At 42.5% G+C, this 12,725-nt stretch overlaps 1 protein-coding gene and 1 long non-coding RNA gene across 5 annotated transcripts in view; one reads left to right on the forward strand and one right to left on the reverse strand.

Moving 5' to 3' along the window:
- Positions 1 to 12,725, forward strand: part of LOC135222673 (phospholipid-transporting ATPase ABCA3-like) — a 177,648-nt gene that overhangs the window by 161,325 nt on the left and 3,598 nt on the right. For all 4 annotated transcript variants that reach the window (XM_064260831.1, XM_064260834.1, XM_064260832.1 and 1 more), the window contains 3 exons: positions 666 to 788; positions 1,147 to 1,247; positions 12,195 to 12,346. In XM_064260831.1, the coding sequence (XP_064116901.1) occupies positions 666 to 788; positions 1,147 to 1,247; positions 12,195 to 12,346 (376 nt within the window). The remainder of the gene's footprint in view (positions 1 to 665; positions 789 to 1,146; positions 1,248 to 12,194; positions 12,347 to 12,725) is intronic.
- The window catches only part of LOC135222675 (uncharacterized), a 38,149-nt gene that overhangs the window by 4,426 nt on the left and 20,998 nt on the right, over positions 1 to 12,725 (reverse strand). The gene's annotated exons all lie outside the window — the stretch shown is intronic.

The following is a 12,725-nucleotide window of genomic DNA, read 5'->3' on the forward strand; positions in this document are numbered from 1 at the left end:
GCATTTTCCAACTTAACTGTCTACTTCTTTACCTTTACCTTGCTTTAATTTTCACCCTCATCTCTGAAGACATCCTTTGGGGAGGTTTATGAGTCTAGAATTGCAGTTCAGTAGTCTTGTAAAACAAGTTGATATCAGAATCGTGAACGAAGATTAAAGCAGCATACAAATTCAAAAATCAGTCTTGAATGAAGAAAGTTATTGTGCCAACATAATTCTATTTACTGACTACCGATTAAGAAAACATACGTATACGTACAGTGCTGTAATAAGTTTCAGGATTCAGCCTTGAAATTTACAAAGTCAGAGCATTCCTCTGTTTTTCTTTAATATCAAAGCTTAAAGATGCTTTTAGAAGAGTAGCACAGTACCACCTTATATGTACTATGTATTAGGATTGAGGGTAACACAAAGTAAGTTGGAGTAGGATCATGGAGTAAATGAATGGCATTTCAACTGAGGTCTGTTCAGAAAGGAACAAAATAAGGAACATGGTATCCATGAATTAATAACTTGGAGTAATATGTATGTACATAGGCTGTCATAGTTCATACTTTATAATTACTTCATAAAAACTACAGGGGCACTTTTTTTTAATTCTAGTATGAACCGTGTTTATTGAAGCTTTGATGAATTTAAAAGTATTATTAATTTTGGTCTTTTAGTATGGAAGAGTGTGAAGCGCTGTGCACACGGCTTGCTATCATGGTTAATGGAAAATTCTGTTGTCTGGGATCACCTCAACACCTGAAGAGTAAATTTAGTGAAGGATTTTCTATAATTATCAGGTAATTATTACAATATACAGTACTGTATGTTATACTTTGATTCAAAGTACAGTCTACAGTACATACTGTGTATTATATCTTGCCCATTTTATTGTAAGTAAAGTAGTTGTACTCTTTTGTAGTATGTTATTATAGCACAGAAAAAAGAGAAATTGAATAACTTTTTCATGTAAATTTGTTTTTATATTGTTGAAATAATAATTTTGTAAAATTTAATTTTACCTTCTCATATTGCTGATATGGTTTCAGTCATTTGTAGTACAAAATAAATAATAAAGGTTGCCTTATTTCACAGGCTATGTAAAATATGACACACAATTGCATAATGATTGAGTTTTAATTGGCCTTTTATTCTCAGAGTGCAGATAACAGACGGATTCAGCACTAGAAATGGCCACCTATCGGAAATGCCGCCAGAAATGTTCAAAGTAAAGCATTTCATAGAGTCAACTTTCCCAAGTAAGTGGCAAGTAAAATATTGTAAAAGGAAAAAAATGTACCACTGGCTATTGTTAACCTGCTGAATATCACTTTCCTCTATGATTACTTTGTGGCCTTTGGTTTTGCGTAGGTATGCACTTGTAAAAATATTTTTTGATAGGTCAGCCTCTCCTAGAATACCATTTGAATCCAGAAGTAGAGGAGAGAAATCTCCGCCAGTAACTGTCAGGAGAGCAATGGTGGATCCTTCCTTTAGCAATAACCATTATCTGTGCAAGTATTTTTGTATGGTAAGAAATCAGAAGTAGATATAACTCCTCTCGATGTTTTACCTCGTTCTTTGAGACTAAAGATGTAATTACCACACACTACGGTGATATCACTACTTTCCAGTTAACTTTACTTAGGGTCTTACATTCTTAAATAAGAGTTTGCATCTGACTAACCAAGCAGACTTAAGGGATTTTGACGTAAGGAAAAATCTATTTCTGGGCGATTGGCTCGTGTCGCCAGCGAAATATCCTTTAATCTATTATTTCTAGGGTAAATGTACTAACACATACCAGAGAATAAATAAAATAAAGAAAAGGTCAGTACAACTGACTCGCTCACCCTTCCAGAGGGTGTCGGTATGAACACTTATGGCGAGTGAGACCACTACCACGAGCCGCTTGCCAATAGAAATCTCCCACTACAAAATCCCCACAAGAGGGGAGCCGACCCACAGAGTGGGCAGCAACTACTACTACTCCATCCCATGCTGCCGACCGCTGCGCCTCTGGTGGCCATCCTGAAGTTAGCAGACAATCTTGAGCGATGGGATGGGTAGGGCGGGATTTCGCTGGGCGGACACGAGCCCAAATCGTCCCAGAAAATAGATTTTTCCTTACGTCAAAATCCCTTTTCTGGGCTCAGCTCGTGTCGCTGCGCGAAATCGTACCAGAGAAATAGCACAAGATTGTAAAGAAAATTCAACTAAACAAAAAGGGGGTCTCAAATAAAAGATAACATAAAATGAAGGAATATAATTGCTAATAAATATACATATACACAATGATACAAAATTAGAAATATTACTTAAATTAAACTTAATGCTAATAATATTTCTTAAAATTAACTTAAATTTTACATATATACAGGGCATACATGGAATATATGTTAAAATCAGTATCTGTGTATAGATATGTACAAAGAACTCAAAAGCAATTATAACAATAACTTGAACAGAACAAACTTCAATAATAATAACATATGAAGGGAATGTATATGACTTAATATACAAAACCCGTAACCATTGTCAATAAGATGTATCCCCTAGCATAAAAATAAGGGGATCACATCACAGAGATCAATATATACAATCGGTTGTGAGTGACCCTAGCAAAAAAATAAGGGACACCCACTATATCACCATAAGAGCAGCTAAGACCCAAGGTAAACGTAGATGAACATGACAGGTATAGACGAACTGTTGGGTGAGACAGGTAGAAAGGAGGACTGGATCTTCTACTAAAGATTAAGCAGAGTCGGGGGAAACTATGTTACCCGCCGCAACTGCTGAAAATTTCAGAGCTTCCAAGGACTTTAAGTAATGACGCTTAAATACTGTCGGCGATTTCCATCCAGTATATTTTTTCAACTCATCAAAATTCATATGTTGGAAATAGTTAATTGAGGTGGCTACTGCCCTGACATCATGTGCTTTTGGGAAAGAGTCAGGATTGGCTTGCTTAATAAAGTACAGGATCTGTTGCCTGATGCCTTTAATAGATAAAGTACCACCTTTTTCTCTCTTAAAGAGAGGACCCGATGAGGATGAGGAGGTCCTGGACAGAAAGGCTCGTAAGGTCGATACTGGGCAAAGAGATATATCTTGTGGAAGGGGTACAACCTTCCATGGTTCCCACCTCATCAAAGGATCTTCATTCTTTGCTATAAAACTACGTTCCGGAGAAAGTAGCACTTCCCCTGTGGGAAGAAATTGAATATGATCCGAATCTCTGGATAATGCCGACAGTTCTGAAATTCTAGCTCCTGAGGCCAAGCTTAATAAAAATAGAGTTTTTCTTAAGAGCATTATAAATGAGCATGTGTCATTATCAGTTTCTGAAGCCAGCTTTAGAACATCATTTAAGAACCATGATACTGACGTAGGCCTTACAGAAGGTCTAAGTCTAGCACAAGCCTTGGGAATAGACGAGAAGTAGGAGTCTGTCAAGTCTATGTTGAAACCAAATTGAAAAATCTTTTTCAAGGCTGACTTGTTTGTCGTAATGGTGCTAGCTGCTAAGCCTTTTTCAAATAAAGATCTGAAAAAGGATATAGCTGAATTGATTGTCATGATTCTAGTATCTGATTCTCTCAGGAAGGTTGCTAACTTTTTGACAGCAGCATCATACTGTCTCAAAGTTGAATCTCTTTTATCAGATTCCAAAAAGAGAATATTTTGAGGGTCAATATTCGCATCTCTTTTCGCTGCAAACTTCATGAAATCCATAAAGTTAGGGTTTTGAGAATTCCTGAGGAAGCGAACACAGTCTTCGTTTGTACTGACTGGGAGAGCCTGGGACTGGGAATTCGAAGAGGGCGAAGACCCAGTTCCAGAATTAGAGGGTACCAATTGCTCTTCGGCCAGTCTGGGGCTACTAGAGCCACTTGACCCTTGAATGTCCTGAGTTTGTTCAGTACCTTCATGAGAAGATTCACTGGAGGAAAGACAAATCTTCTCCCAGTTGTTCCAGTCTAGGGCCAGGGCGTCCGTGGCATAGGCCAGAGGGTCCAGGTTGGGGGCCACATAACATGGGAGTTTGTGGTTCGCTTGGGATGCGAAGAGATCCACTTGTAGGCCTGGAACTCTCTGAAGAATCCACTGGAACGAACTGCTGTCCAGTGACCACTCCGACTCCAGAGGTACTGATCGGGATAGAGCATCTGCTATGACGTTTCTCACTCCAGCTATATGGGTGGAGGAGAGGTGCCAACTGAACTTGTCCGCCAGGGAGAAGATGGCTACCATGACATGATTTAGATGACGTGATTTGGAGCCTCCCCTGTTTATACAATGGACTACCACTGCGCTGTCTAAGACTAGCTTTATGTGGGAGTACTTTGGCGGACGTAACCTTTTTAGAGTCAAGAACACTGCCATTGCTTCCAGTACGTTTATGTGGAACTGACGGAACTGAGGTGACCAAGTTCCCTGCACCTTCTTGAACTGAGAATATCCTCCCCAACCGCTTAACGAAGCGTCTGTGTGGATGGTATCCCGAGGAGGAAACTGAAGGGGTACTGATATCGATAAGTTCTTGACTTTTGCCCAAGGGCGTAGACGATTCCGTAGAATCTGAGGGACTGAGGATAATTTGTCCCTGGACCTGACATTTGCTCGTGAGCGCCAGATTCTGGTTAGGTCTTTCAGTTTGGCTTTCATCAAGATGTTTGTCACTGATGCGAACTGGAGTGAACCCAGAATCCTTTCCTGGGTTCTTCTCGACGCCAGTTTGTGACTCAGAAATTGCTTTACTGACTTCGCTATTTCTTTCCTCTTGGCTGATGGAATCGACAGAGTATGGGAGGATAGATTCCATTGAATGCCCAGCCACTGAAAGTTTGACTCTGGAGTGAGTCTTGACTTGGTCCTGTTTATCTTGAAACCTAGATATTCCAGGAACTGAATTACTTTCAGTGTTGCTTTGTGGCATTCCTCGACTGTTGGAGCCCAGATTAACCAATCGTCGAGATACGCTACTACCATAATCCCTTGCGATCTTAGTTGTTGAACTACCACTTCCGCCAACTTCGTGAACACCCTGGGTGCTACGTTGAGCCCGAAAGGAACTACCTTGAAGGAGAATGCCTGATCTCCTATCTTGAAGCCCAGATACGGACGGAAGTGCCTTGCAATAGGGATATGATAGTAAGCGTCTGTAAGATCGATAGAGGTGGTGACGGCCCCACGGGGAAGTAAGGTCCGCACCTGCGAGATCGTGAGCATCTTGAACTTGTCGCAGCGAATGGTTAAGTTTAAGCGGGACAAGTCTAAGATTACCCTTCTTTTTTGTGAGCCTTTCTTTGGAACGCTGAACAAGCGCCCTTGAAACTTTAATCTGGTTGAACTCTCGCTATAGCTCCTTTCTGAAGGAGGTCCTCCGCATACTCCGTCAATTCTTTGGATGGAAGTTGGCGGAAAGGTCTGGATGGGGGCGGGTTCGCTACCCAGCTCCAACCCAGGCCTTTTGACACAATGCTTTGGGCCCATTTGCTGAAATTCCACCGGTGGCGGAAATGAAACAGCCTCCCTCCTACCTGAAAGTCCTCATTGGTGTTGGTAGCCTCCGCGGCCTCCCCTGAAATGTTTTCCTCTATTAAAGGACCCTCCCGATCCTCTCTGACGAAAGGATCGCTTACCTCTGCCTCCCTTACCCGAGCGGTCATACTTCTGGGAAGCCTGGCCCTCGAAGACTTGATTGAAGGCTGGGGAGAGAGCGTAAGAGGTGGAGGGTTGAGGCTGGGGGGAGATGACATAGATAGGCTGCGATTGAGCCTTGGAGGTAGAAGGTTGGGCTGCCTGCACCAACGGGACAGCCGGAACAGGCTGGGTAAAGTGTTGCTGTTTCTTTTGGTAAGGCTGGAAACGTCTGGGTTTCTTCTGAGCCTTACCTCTGACAACTTGATCTTGGCGTCTCTTGGCCGTAAGACCCCAACGATCTTTAAGGCTTTGGTTAAGCCTTGTAGCCTCTGCCTGGACCTCCTTTACCATCGCATCTGGGAAGAGGTCTGCTCCCCAGATGTTCGATGCAAGCAACTTATTCGGTTCATGCCGAATAGTTGCTTCTTGAAGGACATGTTTCCGGCAGTTTGTTCTGGCCGTGGCGAACTCGAACATGTCAGACTGCACCGTTTGAGTCAGTGACTTGGTGATCAGCTTAAAAAGTGGCTCAGAACCATAGGAAATGGTAGCCACCTCGGTCATGGCCATGGTATTGATGGACCTGGCCAACCTAGACTTGGCATCAAATTCTGCCTGAATGAGGCTATCTGGAAGTCTAGGCAGCTTCTCACCAAACTGCTCCATAGCACAGTCTGGTTTGAGTTTGCCCGCCGAAAAAGTGTTGGGCAGATCTTCCCACAACTCACCGGCTGAGGGAAGTAAAGGAGACGTAGGGTCCGCTTCTTTCAACTGAGGCAACGAATCCCCCTTCTGGGCTGCTGGAATGGTAACCGTCGCAATCTTTGTCAAGAAAGGGAGCGGGGTGCCCTCTTCCATTGTAAAGATTGTGAAAGGACTCTTAAACGGCTGTATTTTCGTGTTCGAACAGTCCATGTCCTCTAAACACCTGAGCCATTCTCTTTGAGCCTGGTCTCGTGAATAGAGGACTGTTTCTTTGGGTACCTTATCGTCTCGTGTCATGGCAGAGGCGGTGAGCCTGGCGTAGCCGATGAACGGAGGCTGAAGGTCTTCCGGGTAGAACTCGAAGTCTTCAATCCTTCGAGTTCCACATTCCGGGATAGAAATAAGCCCGTCCTGGAAGGGGGCGTATGACGCTACTCTCCAAGGATTGTTCATACTGAACGGAGGTAGAGAGTCATACGGGGGCAATTGCGCTCCCCCTGTGCTGAAGGGTGGGGGAGTAGCTAGCGGAGCTTGGCTCAGTCCGGCGATAATGTTGTCCTGGGAGTTGATCCTATCAGACAACCGGGAGAACATCTGTTCCATACTGGTTTTTAGAGACCCCACCAGATCGCCCACTTGTTGCAACAGGCCAGCATTGGAATCCAAAGCCGGAGCTGCTGCGGAGGTGGACGGGTGGCTCTGAACAGGAACCAAGGGCAGTGGAACGGTTGACTCCGCTGGAGTGTGTGATCTCTCCCTGGAGGATCTACTCCTAGAGGACTTGGAGCCGGACCCAGAAGCTTTAGACCTCTCTGCTCCGGGGTTTTTAGCCGGAGACTTACGAGATGATGATGACGCCGACGCCGTCTTTTTAGACGACGACGACGTCTTAGTCAAGGTTTTTACTGTTTGACCTTTGACCTTAGGTCTAACGGAAGCATCAGGAGAAGTATAGAGTTTGGTACCTGTAAAGCCTTGGAAGGATGGAGAGGTTGCAGGGGTAGAAGATCCAGTGGCACCCAAGGGCAGCCCTTGGGCGTCCAACGTACTCACCTCGACCAACAGGTCGTCTACACCTGCCATCGGTTCGATGTTTAGATCCAAAGTCGCGACTTCCGAGGAGATGTCCTGGCCTGGATCAGTCAACGAGGCAGCGAGCTGTTGTTGAATGAACGCAATAGTCGGGGCCGCCTCTGCTGGGTCGACGTAGCCCGTTGACTTGCCGCCGGGGAAGATCAAGACCGCCAACCTCTTTTCGAGAATGTAGGGCATACCCTTGGCGGCGTTCTTCCCAAAACCGCCGACCCAGGCCCGCAGGGTTGCCAGTGCGGTGTCCTTCACAGCCGGAGCCTGGAAGAGAGGGTATTTATTAGTTTTTAAGATTAAACTTAAAAACTAAAAAACTAAATTAAAAGTAACTTAAAATTATAGGGGATGCAAAATCCCCTGTAAATTTATCTTAAGTTTAAGAATAATAGAATTTTTTTAAAACTTAAGAACTATAACGAAGTAGGGAGTGGCCAACGGAGTTGGAAATACTTACCCCGTCTAAGAGCTGGCTCACCAGATCATAGCAGATGGTGCAGGTCTCGTGATACCAGACTTGGAGGTCCCCGTGCGGAGTCGCGCATGGAGCATGGGACCGGCAAACTTCGTGTCCACAGGGGTCTTGAAGCATGGCGGTGCATCCCGGATGCTCACAGTTGGTGGTCTGTAAGTGAAAAGACACATGAGCATCTTAAAGGCTATCACTTACAGGCTAAAGGTCAAAAGAACTCCGCTGCATGCCGGAGCTCGGAAAAAATTTGGGCATAACCCCTCCCTTACCGCCTGAATAGGCTATAACCCCGGAGAGATCCGGTGAGGCAGACAAGGAGGGGAAGGTTTAAGGTAGCTTAAGATAAACTTACTTAGTTTAACAAAACTAATTCTTAAACCTATAAAAATCGAACGTACCGGACTAAGTCCAGTGCGTGGCGGAGCGTGTCACGACCTCAGCGCGACGGAGAGGTTAGAGACCAACTGTATGCCTCAGTCCACCCTGCGGGGTGAACCAGCACCTTTCCACTTGGATGCCGGAGCTCCGGTAGAAAAGGAGCCCCAGTAAGGTGGAAAGGGCGAGAGGGCACACAGACTCGCGCTAGCAACGGAGCGACGGAGAAGCGACGGAGGGGGGAAAGGCCAGTCCCCCCCCCTTAGCCATCCGGCCGGACCGAGAAGCTGGAGAGGTCGAGTCCAGTCTGGGTCTGTCCCGTCCCTCTACTCCCTCCGCCTGGGGGGAGAGGGAGCAGGCTCGGGTAATAGCGGAGCGAGAGTGGGCAGACCAACCCTCCCCCCGACTCTATGGAAGAGCGGGAGGAGGGAAGATGACTGGACAGGCGTCTGGATGCCCCGTGATCACGTGGTGACCACGTGGCGGTAACAACAAAACAATGAGACAATAAGGCCTAGAATACGTTACCAGCTGATCAGAGAGAAGCTATAGGGAAGCAACCGAACTGAAGAGCGGTAGCACCTGGGCCCTATGGGCCATAACCTAGGCTAGGAGAAGCCAGACGCCTACACTAACATAAACATAATATACAATAAATAAATCATGAAAGAAAGAAAACAAAATAGTAGGAGAAAAAATCCAGGAGTGTACGACTAACCCGAAAGAAAGTCTACCACTCAAAGCTAGCCGGGGCCGATACTAAGAGCTGTGGCTAGGGTCTGGATAGAAGAAGCCTACGTAAGGTAAAAAGACATGCATGCATGACATAAACCGCGTAGACTGTACCCTTAAACAAAATAGGATGACTAAAAATAGAGCGTACTAAAGTAAGGGAAGGTTCTGGGTATGGAAGACCAAGAACGAACCCGCCACGAGGCAGAACCATGCTGCCATGCTTCCGACCTAGAGCTCGTATTTATACCTAAAAAACGGCAAATACTGACTCAAGGACGGAAAAAACCAATTAGCAATAAACATTGAGTACCTAACTTAGCTGCTGCGATGGCTGCATGCTCCATGATGAGTAAATCCAAAAATAAGGGCACAAAAACACAGAGCAAAAAAGGGCACGTGTATACGCTGTGCGCTAACTGAAAAGGATGACCACCAGAGGCGCAGCGGTCGGCAGCATGGGATGGAGTAGTAGTAGTTGCTGCCCACTCTGTGGGTCGGCTCCCCTCTTGTGGGGATTTTGTAGTGGGAGATTTCTATTGGCAAGCGGCTCGTGGTAGTGGTCTCACTCGCCATAAGTGTTCATACCAACACCCTCTGGAAGGGTGAGTGAGTCAGTTGTACTGACCTTTTCTTTATTTTATTTATTCTCTGGTATGTGTTAGTACATTTACCCTAGAAATAATAGATTAAAGGATATTTCGCGCAGCGACACGAGCTGAGCCCAGAAAAGGGATTTTGACGTAGGAAAAATCTATTTCTGGGCGAGGAAGCCGTGTCGCCCTGTGAAATGTGTCTGCTTTAGCACTATTTCTAGTAAAATATTGCTATAATACCAGAGAAGTGCTAAATTGGACATGTCAGAAGCCTCTGACTCGCTCACCTATATAAAAGGTGTCGGTATAAAACTGGGGCGAGTGTTAAACACTACCACAGCAACCCCTCCAATTAGCCTTTTCCTCATCAAAAGACCCTAAATATTGAATACCTAACATAAATAGCAAACTCAAAAAAACAAAAATTAATTTATGTGAAAAACTTCCATTTCAATAGATAAAATTTAAGAGTGAAAATATTCATATTATTAAACTGTCTGTTTCAATAAATAATGCTCATCCAGTGAGTCTTTCTGAGTACAACAATTTTACTGTGTTCTTTCTTTCTAATCAGTGTTCACTGGTGACCCTAATTTAATCAGTTCTTTGATGACATCTCGGTTAAATTTTGTTTTACTCTGTATTCTACTTAGACCAATACATAAAGAAAGACAATAACCTTAATGAGATTTACTCTTGACAAAAATAAGTTATCTTAACTAATTTATACTGTTCATATGAACACATAGCAGTATACATATTATGTTCACTGCAGGTAATGCAGCATCTGGACTTTATGTTTTCAAGTGATAATTGTTGTTGCATGCAAGAAATGATAGCACTATCTTTATAATATTTATTTAGATATATTTAGGCAATTCGAAAAGTAATATACTAGACAGACTGAGATGTTTACCAGCTCTTTTATACTCTATGAAGTATGACTTCAAATTCGGAACAGTACTGTTTATGTAAAACTAAGAAAATTGACAAAACCCACTTCTCTTCAAATAGTCACCAATCTAAACACAGAACCAACTCATAATATTATGTCAGGATACAAAAAACTGGAGCTTGGATACAACAGGACATACATTAGCAATGGTCAGTCTTTATGTTAAAACCCCATTGATCATGACCTAAGGACCCTCAAGAGATAATGACTTATTGTGACATGGTAAAAAAAACTTTCACCTCTTGGGGTCAGGAAGATTGAAGGGAGGAAAGTGTGTCATGGCCGGATGGCAGTACAGGCTTTCCTTCATCTACTTCTGGAGCACAGTAAAAAGGAAGTCCTTAAGCTGATCCTGATGCTACTTATCCAAATAGCTGAGTAAGAAAGCAGGAACTAGGTGGGCACTGGAAGCAGAGGGTGTGGTGAGCATGACATAATAGGAAGGGTGGTATGAACCTCCTGCAACAAAATGGCCAACAGTGAAGCTGAACTTACTCCAACACCACTGCATATCCTTGACAACTCTGAAGCCTGAGAAGCAGACTCATTAGCCATGATCCTGGAACTTTTTATTATCACTTCCAGCTAGGATAAAAATGACACTGAGTAGCCAATCCCTGCAAATCTCATGAGTCCAGTCAGGGAAACAGACCTGGCACCACAAATACAATAATACATATATAAATGGAGAGTACTTTTGTCATAATTATGTAGACAGAAAGAAACCAAAATTTACCTGAGGAACCAGCTCACTTACATTGCGGTATAATGAATATGGTAATTAACATATTTAATATATCACAGAATTTAATTCACAAAAGTTGAACACAAGTCAGCCTGAATTACAACGCACCAAAAATGGTGATAAGAAAAAGTCTCATTAAAACCAACACGTACAAGAATACGTATTTGTAATTAACACTAACAAAGAATTTTATACCCTGTACTTACTGTGTATATCTGCACAAGGAAAATTAAAGGGATAAATAAAGATTAAAAACCTTATTCAAGAAAACTGAAGAAACACAAGTAGAAATGTTTCTTATGTGTAAGTATTGCTATGTAATAGCATGATTGAAAAGGAAGGGTTCAGGAAACTGAATTTGGATGAAAATGCAAAGAAAGGCAATTATGAACAATCTAAATCTTGGGAAGACTGTGCTGTTAATTATGTGACAGACACAAGCACTGAAACAATGACGTAGTCACCGGTGAATAAGGTAATCATACGTGGGAGCACAAATTATTTTCTTTACATTGCATTATGGGTTCATGCAGATGCAAATTGGCTAGGTTGAAAGTAATGGGTCAGTGATAAAATACATACTATATGACAAAGTATATTTCTTTTCTGTAGAGTAAAATTTAATTTCTCAATATGTATAGTATATATAAAAAATTGCATTACATCCTTTTTTTGTATAAGGTAAATTATATGAATACAATACAGGTTGAAAGTAATGGGTCAGTGATAAAATAAATACTATATGACAAAGTATATTTCTTTTCTGTCGAGTAAAATTTAATTTCTCAATATGTATAGTATATATAAAAAATCACATTACATCCTTTTTTGTATAAGGTAAATTATATGATTACACTACATAATAAGAATAATTTTTTTTCTGTTTTGCAGGAAATCAGCTGCGTGAAATGCAGTGGGGCAGATTTGAATATTTTGTCCCATCAGAAGGCTTAACATGGTCCTATGTTTTTGGAATGCTAGAAAGAAATCGCATAGAGTTAGGTATTGATGATTATTCTGTCACCCAAACTACGCTTGAGAGGGTAAGTATGCAAACAAAATTAAAATTGCTGTAAATTAATTATTGAAATAATATTAGAAAAATATTATGCTGTATATGTAATGGAAATCTGTTAGTACAATACATATATGGTATAATGTTGTTTTGCACAACAAAGCCATATGCACTTACAAAGAGTTTGTAGATTTATACAAGGGGAGTGGAACATTTTGCCAGATGACTAGTAAACAAGAAAACAGCTAGAGAAAGACCAGGAGACCCAAGAAAATTATGATGAAGGAGCATATGTGAAGGTTTCAATGAGATGCAAATTGAGGCAGAAAAAATGAGAGAACTCAAATGTCCAATCTGTAAGGGGAACATTCAGAATAAAAACAAAAGCAATGATGACTATGATAGGT

This window comes from Macrobrachium nipponense, chromosome 8 (assembly GCF_015104395.2).
Source record: "Macrobrachium nipponense isolate FS-2020 chromosome 8, ASM1510439v2, whole genome shotgun sequence".
NCBI lineage: Eukaryota > Metazoa > Arthropoda > Malacostraca > Decapoda > Palaemonidae > Macrobrachium > Macrobrachium nipponense.